We start from the raw sequence: 13,235 nt of genomic DNA, 5'->3' as shown, positions 1-13,235 counted from the left end.
ATGTAAGGGTTATTTGCTGCGGTTGTTTATCTGTAGAATTTTCCCCGACTGCTTCAGCCCTTGGTGATCTTGTTCTTTTCTGATTGTCTGGCATTTAATGATGGTGACATGCATGTAGACAGTGACCCTTACAGGATCTTGTGTAACTGTTCACTTAGCACCTGTGTGCTCTCCCCACTATGCAGTAACTTTCTGGACGATGCTATTAGTATCTTACTCATTTTGCATTTCCCTTAGCTCCTAAAAAAAATGCCAGGTACCAAGCCTAACACCAAATATTGAACATTTGCTTTACCTCTCTGAAAATTCTAGAAACTGACAAGCATGAAATAATATCATGTAAATTGTAAGTGCAGGATCTTTTTTTTTATTTTTTATTTTTTTAATTTTGAGCTGGAGTTAACACCAACTGTGTGTGATTTAGCAGTCATTTTGTTTGGAAAAAAGAAAAGCCAAAAAGAACAAAAAACAAAACACATAAAACCCCCTAAAAACCTATACTATCAAATTTTCATGTGTAAATCAGTGTTCTTCTTCTTCTTCTTCTTTTTTTTTTTTTAAAATATTTATTTATTTATTTTAGAACAGGAATGGAAGGGTCAGAGGGAGAATCTCCAACAGACTTCATGCTGAGCACAGAGCCCGGTGGCGGGGGGAGTCGATCTCACAACCTGAGCCAAAATCAAGAGTTGGACACTTAACTGACTGATCCACTCAGATGCCCCCACTGTGCTTTTATCTGTGGAGACAGACCACATAATAGAAACCAAGGCTGGAAATATGAATTAATCGCTTACCAATACTTTCTTACAGAACCTGGTAGTAGTGAAAACTTTTGTATGGGGGAGGGGTAAGAAGAATGGAGATAGGAAGGGTTATTCTATCCAAAAAAAGCAGATTGGTATAAACTTGACTGCTCTCTAGCTCATACCACTGAATGACCCAAATGTTTTACTCTCCTCATTAAATAGAGGAATTGTGATCAGTACGACATCTTCCATTTAATTCTGTGATCAGACTGGGAAGGGGCATAAGTGATCATCTGGTTCCCACACTTCTAGATGAGGAAAGTGTGGTCTAAAGCTGAAATAATCTGGCTTACTAATGACAGTCATGATGAAAGTATGCTTTCCTGATTGTTGTTAATTATACGGGTAATTATTAGAACATCAAGTATGATTAGACATTCTCTTCTCAAAGAAGCTGTCAGATACCATATGAACACTGTTAAATCGCTATATGGCTTGTTCTTTAAACTCCCTTGTGATCCAACTGAGGATAACCTTCAAAGACAGTTTTATTGGCGAACCGATAAACTCGACATTTTTGTAGGTCAGAAATGGCAGACTGTTGGCGATTTCGTATGGTTCTATCCACTGGCTAGTAGACTTTTCCTTTATAATTTTGTTCTTACTAAGGCAGGAATCCAGATCAAATGATTGCTCTCTGATGATAGGGTTGGCCGTTACGATGATGGTAGTCACGGCTTCGTGTTGGCCATTCACTTATGGATTCTGTGATATGGTGGTACTGCTGAGAAATGGGAAGCCTTCAGACTACCGGAGTACTATGTTCTCCCACCTCCTTAACGCTTGATCACGGTCCCGGTGGTCACGTCTATAAAGTCACCTTTTCTTGCTGCTCGTGGAAGTTGGTGAAACACCAAATGATTTTTCTTTTTTTCTTTTTTTTTTTTTTAAATATGTTTACCATCCAGAGATTTTTTTTTTAAGGTTTTTTAATTATTTATTTGACAGAGAGAGATCAGAAGTAGGTAGAGAGGCAGGCAGAGAGTGGGGGGAAGCAGGCTCCCCGTGGAGCAGAGAGCCCAGTGCGGAGCTCTATCCCAGGACCCTGAGACTGTGACCTGAGCTGAAGGCAGAGGCTTAATGCTCTGAGCCACCCAGGTACCCCCATTGATTTTTCTAAATTTAGGTGTCTTGTCACATTTTTCTTCTTACAGACAGGTGTCCAGATCTAACTAGGTTTCACTTCGCTCCTCTGCATGGTGGAGTGAATGTCTCCTGTAAAGGTGTTGGGGTTGTGATGTTATCTGCTTAGAATGCTTGGCCATGTAAGGATTAACTGCTAACCCTTTAATTATTTGACACTTGAGAGTTGAGGTAGTACTCTCAGAAAAAGTCTGTTGCCCACTAGGAAGTTTAAAATTATGCATGTATCTATTTTTTTTCTGTTCATTCTCTCTCTAGCCATATTGGACACAGTCCCCTCTCCTGTACACATGCTGGTCAAAATCAGGCAAGAATTCCACCCATCATGTTCCCCACGATCACATAAATTTCCCACCTTCGGTAGTGGGAAGTAAAACTTCTCCCTGACACCATGTCATTTGGGAAGTCATTTCATCAGAGATGACTGAGTCGAGGTGAGGGGCTGACCTGAGAAAAGTCACCTGTCTAAGGTACAACGCTGGACGGTTGCTGGTGTGGGCACTGAACGAGTTCATTGCCCCCTAACAATGCCTCTCATACAACGGTCTACCCCATCCATGGAAACAAAGCACGAGTGAGAAATACCACATAGTCTTTGTCTATTTAGAAGTAAATAGTTCCTTTTATTACACAATAGCTACTTGCCACTGGCTAATTTTTAAAAACGGGTTTGTGTGGGTGTTACAGAAAATAAATGGCGATTGTCTCAGATGGTGGTTGAGACCAGTTGGGAGGAGAGAGAACTCTAAAGTTGGAATTGTTTACAGAGACGAAATATGGTCAGTGGTATTGTAATAACGTTGTATGGTGTCAGGTGGGGACTGCACTTACCATCGTGACCATTTAATGTATAGAATTGTTGAGTCACTATATTGTCCATGTAAAATGAATACAACACTGCGTGTCAACTACACTTGAGTAGTTTTTTTTTTTTTTTTAAGTGTCTACATAGGAAACTTAGAAAGCTTTGCTTAAGCAAATGGTTTTTGATTTTAGCATTGCTGCGTCCTTCACTGTCCGTGCTCCCCTCACCCGAGGAGCTGTCTCTGTGGTTCTCAGAGTATTTCTGTATTTCCCTGAAGGGGGCTTTTCACGTTCATCAGTTAGAATGAGAGCGGACATTTATACCTACTGCTATTAAAAACGAAAGTACCAGGCAGGTGTTTTTCCTCCAACGCAAATGTCATTGTTCTCTGGAAAACTGAATCCAAAATTTGAGGCTTCAGTCTTTTGATCCGTGAGGGCTAAGCTAATAAGTATTGAAATTGAGCTTTCATTTTCAGTTATCATCTCCACTTAGAGAAGAAAACATCTGCCTTTCTTAAGGTGTCCCCCATGAATTATGTTACCACTTCATTTTCCTTCCCTTGGTCTTGACAGTACCAGCAAGGACTCATCCCTCTAGGAAAAGGAGTACAAGTAGTCATAGGAGACAGAAGGGGTCATCACAAAGGGTGGGCGCTTTGGAATCAGGAAGGCACCCTTTGAAACCTGACTCAGCCAGTTGGCTTGCCTTCCTTCAGCCTTTGGTTCTCACCTGTGGAATGAAGATTGAACAGCTTACGGGACAGTATCTGGCCCTCTACTGAGCCCGGCACATGTGAGCCATAATGTGGGAAGGAAGAGGATTACTGTAGTGAGACCTTATTTTCCATGTCCGAATTCACAGCATGGGGCAGTATGGCCTTTCTGCAAATTTTTCTTTAGAAGCCATGTAAATATTCTGCCTTTTCTGAAACATTTTTGGGACTTGCCGTCAAAACTATTTTAAAACTTTCAAGAAAAATTAGTCTCATCCATTTATAGTCATGCCTGATATCAGACACAAAACCCCATCACCCTGTATGGCCCAAGCTGTCTCTGAATGGCCTGTGGCTGGTTCGAATTCACTCTCAAAGGGCAAGGATTCGGCATCTGTGCGGACATTCAAAGAAATGTGTTCCATTGCCTCTAAGGTTAGTTCCAAAGCAGCATTTCGGAACTGTTCTCTATAGTCGTAGTGAAATTGGCTTTCGGAGGAATCTTCCCATGTACCCATCTATCAGAAGGGAGGTCGTGCGTCTGTCCTTCTGGCCTGTGTTGCGAAATCTTCTTCATTTGAAAAATGAAATCTTCTTCATTTATAAAATAAACACCTACTTCAGGAGAGCAGGTCAGTGCTGCAACTGCCTTCTTCCACCGCACTCTCCTTCCAAATCTCCGAGGCTTCGGAGGAGATGCTAAGGCTAATTACAGCTGGGAATTAGCTGTAGGTCTGGGTGCAGAGTTCCTTCTTTGAAGGAGAAACTTCCCTGCACATCGTTCCACTGTTCATGGCGAGATGCTTTGATGATGTCTGGAAAGAAGAGCCCCAGATGCTAAAATGTGTAATGAGTGGGACGTCGCAGCCAGCGACCAGGATCTTCGGAGGCAATGCCGTCCGACCTGATAGTGGTCCGCCGGCTTTGAGGCGCGAAGACAGGTGTGCTGTGTGTGGGGCAGGGGGTCTAACTGTGGTTCCCCCCCACAGATCAGTTTCCTGTTGGGCCCCACACGTGGGTCGCAAAGTGGAAACTGCTGTCATGGCAGGAAGTATATTGGAAGAATATGAAACACACAACTGTTTGCACCTAGGAAATGATGTTTTGTATCTATCTTCGTAGGTTCTGAATTGCCTTTTGGCATCAGATCCTGCTAGCGAGAGGACAGTTTGAACCCGACCTTGTCAAATCTTTTTTTTTTTTTTTTTTTTTGTCCTTTGGAGAAACCTATTCTGTTCACAGTTTTATGTGAGAAAATTGCCCAGGATAAAAAAATATATATATATATATATTTTTTTTAATTGAAATTGGGACTCTTTTGGAAAAACAATGATAATTCAGGGGGAGGTAGTTTATATTGAAATCTATAGTGTTTGCCACATTGTTTTAAATGGCAAGTGATCTTGAAGAAGGAAAATGAATGATTATTTTTAAGATTTTATTTATTTATTTTAGAGAGAGGGAGAGGAGAGAGGGAGAGGGTGAGAAGCAGGCTCCCTGCTGAGTGGGGAAGCTGCCATGGGGCTCAATCCCTGGACCCTGAGATCCTGACCTGAGCTGAAATCAAGAGTCAAGATGCTCAACCAACAGAGCCCCCAGGTGCCCCAAAGGAAAATGAATTATTAAAAGTTCTCTCTAGGCTTTTTCCCTTGCTTCTCTTGTCCCCATAATGGCTATTTGAGGGTTAGATGCAACCATTCACGTAGAACTGTGAGTCACATCTGAAATGTGCCCACCTTTCTTGAGTGAGAGGACCCTTCTCTGTGGAAAGAATCGTGTGTTTATTTTTAACTTTCCAAAAAGTACTCAGGGATTCAGTCACATTGCCTCGTCTTTGATCTTGCTTTCTTTTCCATAATGCTAGTGTGTAGGATCCAAATGAGGGTAATTTAAAAACCAGTTTTACACGCACACATGCAGGCACAGCCTCTAATTATGCAAATTCATTTAAAAGGATTTTCACTTACAGGAATGGAAAAGCTTTTACTGTTTTGCAGAAGCTTTAGCTTTGGGAGAGTTTTAGGCCTCTAATAACCTCTGAATTCAATCGAATGTTCTTGGTAACCGAGGATCCGTTCTTTTCTTCGTTAAATTTTTTATTTTGGTTCTGGGACCAGATTTTAGCTGGAAGTGTTTTTCTGACTCTTGCTTTTTTACCTGATATATTGATAAAGGCTTCAGCATCTCTGTTCTGTTGACTGCTGATAACGTGTTTTTATTTTTTTCTCCTTGGGCTTTCCTTAGCTTGGCCACTGTGTAAGTACTTTATGAATCAATAAATTAGGGTCTGTGGATATATTCAATTGCTTTTTAGCCATTGGAAAATGTTCATTTTATGGTGTACTACAAATATCATCAGTCAAGAGTATTTGTAAAGTAAATAGCATTGAGCCCTTGAAATGTCACCTGTACTTTCCATATTTGTAAATGGAATATTTTTACGTACTTGATAATAATAAGTCGAGATTTTTCTGGTAGAAATTTTACTTCTCACCAGAGACATAACTAACAGCAAATAATCAGATTGTGGAGACTTAGGCACTTAGGTTTATCTTCTCAAAAGCATCGTCTTTTCATGCTCTGAATATCAAATTATATTCCTTTGAAGTATTTGCCTGAAATATCTTTTGCTTTACCTTTGACATAACCTGAACATACATTCACTTCTTCCAGTATTAACAAGCTGTGCTCTGAAGGCTTGCTGCTCAAAATGATTTGCGGTGAAGAACCTGGTTGTTACCATTTTTTAAAAAAATGTCTAGTTTATCAAAAACCAATACTTTCGCAAAAATATAATAAAAAAATATTTTTAAAAGATTTAAAAAGACATAAAAAACACAAGCCCTCATTTTTTGTTAATAGACGCAGCAGACCTAAAATTATTTATAATTTTAGCATTTATAGTCAGTTTCTGTATGTATTGTAGCTAAGACCAGTAGCAAACTTTGCAGACTGCATCCCGTCCATGGACCACGCTTTGAGTAGCAGCTGCTGGGGCCAGTCTAGAGATGATGCAGTAAAGCTTGGCTCGGGGCCTGTGGGTAAGCTCGAGAGTTCCTGGGAAGACAGCTACGGGTAGTAAAATGACCGGCTGACTCTTGGCCATTGCTCCCACGCACTGGGTAAAAGCCCCTCAACCAATCAACTGGGTGTTGCTTGGTCTAGGTTTCCCTCAAGTGTGTAGACCAGCCTCCTGGCCAGGTCTGTCCCTGTGTGACACTCCCCTTTAGAGTTCAGGCCCCCCAGAGGAATTTGCAGTCACCACAGAAAGTGGGAAAGGCTGAATTTAAACAGCCCAACCAAAATACTCCCGGATAAAGGGCAGTCCCAAAGATCTGTGCAAAAACTCTTCCAGACACCCAAGCAGCCAGGGAAATTGGCCCCTTTTGGTTCCAGCTGCCATAAAAACATTGCATCTAAAATAGTGAAATAAGGATTCTTTATATTCTTACATCTAAACTTGCACAAGTTCTAGGAAGTAGCATTTTGCATTTTATACTTGGTATAGAAATTTAGATACATTTTTAATTTTCTTCTATCTAGGAAGCCACCATATTCCCTTGGTACATAATAGGTTCTCAATAAATGATAGCTTCTTTCCCTTGTTAAATAGTAAGTTTGCCAAGCAAAGGGGCCATAGGTCCCTTTGGGAGAAATCTACATCCTTTAAAATCCTTTACGTGTAAGAGGAACTCACATAGTTGCTGAGTGGAAAATAAAAAGATACTCTGACCTCTGTAGGTAGCTTGTGGTTTGATGGGAAAGGATACAAAGTATTGAGTTTTATAGGTTGCCTGTCTCTTTAAAATAAATGAGGTCATGAAATGAGAATTAGTTTTGCTATAAGCCAACCATAATAATATTTTAAATTGATCTAACATCTTTTTCTTCTGTGGCTCAATGAGTTTGCCCAAGTCATTTAATAATCACCTTTCGCCATTTGCTTTGTAACCGTGTGACCGCACCCCGCCTCAGTGGGGCGCCGGGCTGGGTCCTTCAGGCAGTGGCTGACAGTCAACAAGACTTCATCTTCGTTGTCTCCTTTGGTTGTTTTGCTGTTACTTGGTGGATTTCGGCCCTGAAATCTGGAATAATTGAACAAAATCCATACCAGTTTCTCACGTATAAAAGAGATTTGTAGGTTTCCAAAAGTCAGAAATGAAGACAGTGTCTGTGGGCTGATGGAGGCTGCGTTGCCCATGCTGATGGGGAGTATGGTCCCCATCTTTCTGTTCCTTTTTCTAGCCATTTCCTGATTTCAGTGCTATGGGGACTAGTAGCAATGACTAGTCATTGGCTCTTTACCATTGATGGTAACCACAGAGTTAATAAGCCTTTGGCACAACGTCAGAGACTGTATCTCCTGCTTTTCATGTTTTCTGGTTCCACGTCCAGTAGGTAACCCCTTTACCTCATACGTCCTTTGTGTTTCTCCAGCTGAGATCAGGAGGCGCACAAGTCTTAGAAGGCTGCATCGCCGAGATCCACAACATCACCAGCTTAGATATCTCCGATAACGGTAAGTCTGAAATCAGAAAAGAAACAGAAATAGTATTTGAAGCAAGTTAGTAAGGGGAAAACAGAAAGCCCAACCTAGACAATACCTTAATGGGCATGTTACCTCGCTTCTTGACTAATAGGACTGTTAAATTTAACAGAATTTATTTATGGCATACGTCAATGCCAAAGTCTTAATAAGTTGATACCACAGCCAAAAGTGCAAGAGAACAAGTCAGTTAAAAAAAAATTGTCACCAGAATATTGATAATGAACTTGGTCTAACCTTCTGCATTCTTGGTGATAATAAAATAAAATCCTTATTTATTTACCCAGAAACTGTTTCAGTAGCTTCATTTCTGCCAATTATAGTAGTGCGTGAGTGGGAGCCTATTTAGTTGGCATAGGCCACTGGAGTCCCCTACCAGCAAACATGATGTTGGCATCTTCTCTTACACAGTCGTGGGCAGAGATGAGAACCATCCTTTCCCTGTTCCTTGCTGACTGGATGTAGCCACTGATTGTATATGAGATTTAGGCTAAGTCTTAGCTGAGAATGAGTTTATCCCTATGAAATAATAGGACTTGAAAAGAGAGTGAAAAAGTTCCTTTGAAAATGGAAGGTTAGTATCCCAGGGCCCTCGGGATGGTATAGAAAGTCACCCAAGTTCATGTCACCTTTGCTTAATTATGTACCAGCTGAGAATTTATTTATACATGTGTGTTTTGATTATCTGCTTACTCTTATTCTTTCCAGGTTTAGAATCTGACCTATCCACCCTAATAGTGTGGCTCAGTAAAAACAGATCAATACAGCACCTGGCATTAGGCAAAAATTTTAATAATATGAAATCCAAGTAAGAGTTTTGAATTTTTTTTTAATATGACAATGATGAAACTAAGCAACCTCATGAGAGCTTTTGATTTGATTCCACTGTCCACATCTTTAAAATCTCTTTAGAAATCTGACCCCTGTGTTGGACAACTTAGTACAGATGATTCAAGACGAGGAATCGGTGAGTATTAATTCCAGTTAATGTTGCTATGCTTTCAGGTAATTTTATCTGTAGACACCATTTCTCTTGTTTTTTTTAAATGAAATATTTATGCTTTACTACAGTCAGAGGATATATTTAAAATTGCTTGCTCTTCGTTTCAACTCATTCCTAATTAAAGGAAGATTGTAACTAAAAGATTAAAAGAAGTATAAATTGACTTGTAAGCCCGTCTTTTAATAAGACTTACCACTTCCTATCTTCAGCTGATGCACTAATCTGCAGGCATGAGAATTTTTTCAATCTAGTTGACTTTCTGACCTTATATCATGCTGGGAAACATCATCTTGCTAATTTGAATTCCGTCTGGCAATTATGCAGAATTATAAAAGACTAAGAAAGCTGGCCACCTGTCTTGAATTTCTTCTAGAGCTCTAGTATCCTCCTTCTACTCGTATTCCCTTTTGTTGCTCCTGGCCAAGACGCGGTTCAGGGTAAAGAAATTTAATTTTAAACCCTATCCTCTCTTGCTGCCCTTTAAAGTGCATTAGAAAAAAAGAAAAAAAGATACATATTTTTAAGATTTTTTTTAGAGAGAGCGAGAGCATGAGCAGGAGGGGGAGAGGGAGAGTGAATTTCAAGCAGACTGCGCTCAACGAGAAGCTGGAGCCGGGGCTGGATCTTATGACCCCTGAGATCATGACCTGAGCCAAAACCAAGAGTCAGATGCTTAACTGACTGTGCCACCCAGGCACCCCAGGAAAAAGAGATTTTGTGGACAGAGCAAGAAGCACTCCATTATTAATTCCTTTAACCTAAACCTGGTGTATCGTATATTTTGTGCCTTACATTGTAATGATGCTCTGAAGAGTTTGTCCGTTCTTACTGGAGTCTTGTTTGGCCACCAACCAGCTTTTACGGTTCCTCCAACCCAAATCAACATGTGTTCTCCGACAAAGACTCACATAATTAATGTTTTGTGACAGTTGTGTTGTAGGTCATAAGAGTGATTTCCTCTGTGAATCATGTGAGATATGACACATTTTTAAATTAAAAGTGTCATTCTTCCTTTTGAGTTCCATATAGGGTAGTAGCAAACTCTATTAGGACTGGAAGCTACCTTTTCTGAGCAAGCTAAGGGGCCAGGAGAGGTGGAGACTGGAACTTGCCCACGCCTCTCTGTGTGGCTGTAATCTGGAGGGAGGGAGAAAATTCGGTTGTCCTGCCTCTTTATTGTATGAATATAATCTCCAACCTATGGGCTAGAAGTGAAACTCATTATTGTTAGTGAATATGGGCCCTTCTCTTTGTCCTCATTTGGTAACACTGTCCTTGTTCTGTCACTTTTTTCACTGGGTTATTAAAATTCGGGTCATAAATCAGAATTGATACAGTTTTGCCTATTTAATTGAACTTTCTACCACCCTGCTTTGGGTTTCTGATTTCCCAGTCTCGGCCCAGTTTTAAAAGCTCAAGGAAGCCAATACTGCAGCATCACATTTGCCGTCCATCCACAAATACTTTTTTTTTGTTTTTTAAAGATTTTATTTATTTATTTGACAGAGAGAGATCATGAGTAGGCAGAGAGGCAGGCAGAGAGAGAGAGAGGAGGAAGCAGGCTCCTGCTGAGCAGAGAGCCTGATGAGGGACTTGATCCCAGGACCCCGAGATCATGACCTGAGCTGAAGGCAGCGGCTTAACCCACTGAGCCACCCAGGCGCCCCATCCACAAATACTTGTCTCCTAGGGCACATTTCGGGAAATTTACGTTTTATGACAAATAGATTTTAAAATTTCACATTTTGCTTATTACACAAGGGTCTTTTGTTTCTGTAATTTCCAAAGTCCCTCACTTAAAAACAATCTTGATAGTTAAAACACACCTCAAACCATATTTGCAGGCGGAAAAGTTTCCTCCATCAACATGAATTGTGTCAAGTTAGCAAGTTGGAGAAGTGTGGCATTAATCATATACAGTGGAAAGAAAGCTCTTTGTGTTCATGTCACTGAAAAGTAGGTGGTTTTTTCAAAAAGCAATTACCTTCTATTTTTTCCTACTTCTGAATTAGTAATGTGCAAAACAATTCAGAATGATTAGGAGCTGAGGCTTGTGACTCTCAGAATTCCACCTGTGACTGACACAATTGGGCTCTCTTTTTATTTTTTGAAAATTTTTACATATATAAAAGCATCACTTGCTTTGTACGCCCCGACTTTGTGTGTATAGAATCTGTTCTTTGACGGCTCGCAGAATACTGTCTTTGCTACATGCTGCACATTCTTTTGGTTAGAACAATCTAGATGCCGGGGCTCCCGTGTCACTCTCAACTACCGACCGTGCTTGTCAGGCCACTGCGCCTCGAGCCCTGGGACAGTAACGCGCAGGGGCCGAGATGACAGGGAATCTTGTTTTGGAGTATTATAGGCAAACCCATGTTGTAACCAGTGGAAGCGAACGTCTTTCTCCTGGGAATGCCTGTAGCAAGGAGACAGAATCTCAGATTACGCATGTTCAGCTGTGAAAAGAAATAGTAAGATTTCAAACAGTATGCTTCCACGAAAGTGCAGGAAGTCAGGAAGGGGTGACCTTATAAATATGCGTGCAGTTCAGGCTGTTCCGCTCGCGTTAATGGCTCTGCCTATTATTTTTAAGCGTTAACTGGGGTGTATTGGAGTTTGAATATAGTACTGGAATCAGCGCTTACTCGCTTGGAGACTTGGCAGCTTTCCAGAATGAGGAAGGAGCTGTAATGTATCATTTTTGTAGTAGTTGAATAGAGATTACTGAAATGACGAGAGTTGGGAGTCGAGCTTTTTATTAAAGGAACACCGCATTTGTTTTCATTTGAAACCTGAAGGTTCCCGAGGCTGAAGCATTGTAGTTCAGTTTTTTTCTGTTTCCTGGAGTGTGGGACCTTTGCATCAACGCAGGCTCGCTGAAGCTGCTTATGTCTAAGCATCAGCGGACTGTCCGCTTCTCAGTGTCATCTCATTTCAGAAATTTGAGTCACGTTGATATGTTCCCTTGTGATTTTTACTGTAGCTGTACGAAGTTTAGAAAACATGGCCAGATTTGGACAGGGAGGACGGGAAGCGTGGTCACTTGGTAGAACTGTAGTCAAATGCGTAACGTTGCTTTGTGGGTGACGGAGTCTTGAAGCCACTAGCGTCCCCATCCGGCCTCCCCCAGCCCTGTTGCTGATGCATCCTGACCCGATCAGCATCTGGTGGTCGAGTGTGGGTACAGACAGATGCCAGGCAGTGTCTCCAGTCACATCTCGAAAGCCCTGAACCCAGGGGCTATGGTGGAGCCTGGACGGCCCAAGCCACTGTTTTTGGTGTCCCCTCCACTGTAATGTCAGCGTGCATATGGAGTAAGTACGAAGGTTCTGGATAAACACAGACACCTTGTGTTTCATTGCTGACCCGAAGCCAGCTCTGTCCACCTCTCTCCTGAGGGAAGCGTGGAAGGACACCTGGGTGTCCTTCTGTTCTATCAACAATAGAATGGGTAAAAAGGGATAGCGTCTTAAACTGTGTAGGATGGCTGGGCCCCTCGAGACCACCTGAAGCAACCCGGAAGACGTCCAGATCCCCCGGGGAAGACTGAGTTCGGACAGCCGGGGCCATGTTGGTTTGGGTTCTAGAATTCTCCTTACTCACTTCCTTAATTCCGTTCTGGCTGAACTCAGGGATTGCAAATTCAGGTACCAAAGGGGCTGGGCCAGAGGCCTAAGCAAGTTCCTCAAGGGCAGACAGAACCTGCCTCTGGACCACATGGTTTGACTTTTTGTCTTTTCTTAAAGATTGTGTGTCTTCTGATTGGTTCTTCTAAGATAAAGTGGAGGAGGGTCATCAGAAGGGTCAAGGATAAGCTACGAGGGGCCCAGAGTACAAAATTCATTCCGTTCAGCCCCTTCCTAACTCTGTGGCTCCGCTGGAGTCACTTAGCCTTTCTGTGTCTCATTTGGGAGAAGGATAACAATACCGAGTATAATAGCACATACGTGTTGGGTGATTCTCTGAGTAAGTATGTGTGAAAAGCTGGACCGGTGGTTAAGGACGGTACGTGTTCAGTAAATGCCAGCTATTACTGATCTTGGCTGGCTTTTATTTTGCATTTGTCCTCCGCTAGTATTTTAAGATGTCATTTCACCTGGCATAAAAATAGCATGGGTAAAAAGGGATAGCGTAGCCGTACAGAAGCTCAGGAATTGCTGTGGACTCTCCTTATTTATTTCTTCCAGTCCTCTCACTTCCAAAGAGCGGAC

General features: G+C 41.6%; 1 protein-coding gene across 11 annotated transcripts in view; it reads left to right on the top strand.

Annotated features, from left to right (window-relative positions):
- The window catches only part of CARMIL1 (capping protein regulator and myosin 1 linker 1), a 297,975-nt gene that overhangs the window by 186,132 nt on the left and 98,608 nt on the right, over positions 1-13,235 (top strand). For all 11 annotated transcript variants that reach the window (XR_014311992.1, XR_014311993.1, XM_082731456.1 and 8 more), the window contains exons 18-20: positions 7,910-7,991; positions 8,727-8,826; positions 8,931-8,985. Coding sequence is in view for 9 of the 11 variants with exons in the window: in XM_082731456.1 (XP_082587582.1) it covers positions 7,910-7,991; positions 8,727-8,826; positions 8,931-8,985 (237 nt within the window). In the remaining 2 variants the exon portion in view is untranslated. The remainder of the gene's footprint in view (positions 1-7,909; positions 7,992-8,726; positions 8,827-8,930; positions 8,986-13,235) is intronic.

This window comes from Mustela nivalis (assembly GCF_964662115.1).
Source record: "Mustela nivalis genome assembly, chromosome: 5".
Taxonomy (NCBI): domain Eukaryota; kingdom Metazoa; phylum Chordata; class Mammalia; order Carnivora; family Mustelidae; genus Mustela; species Mustela nivalis.
This window is presented reverse-complemented; position numbering and strand designations above follow the sequence as displayed.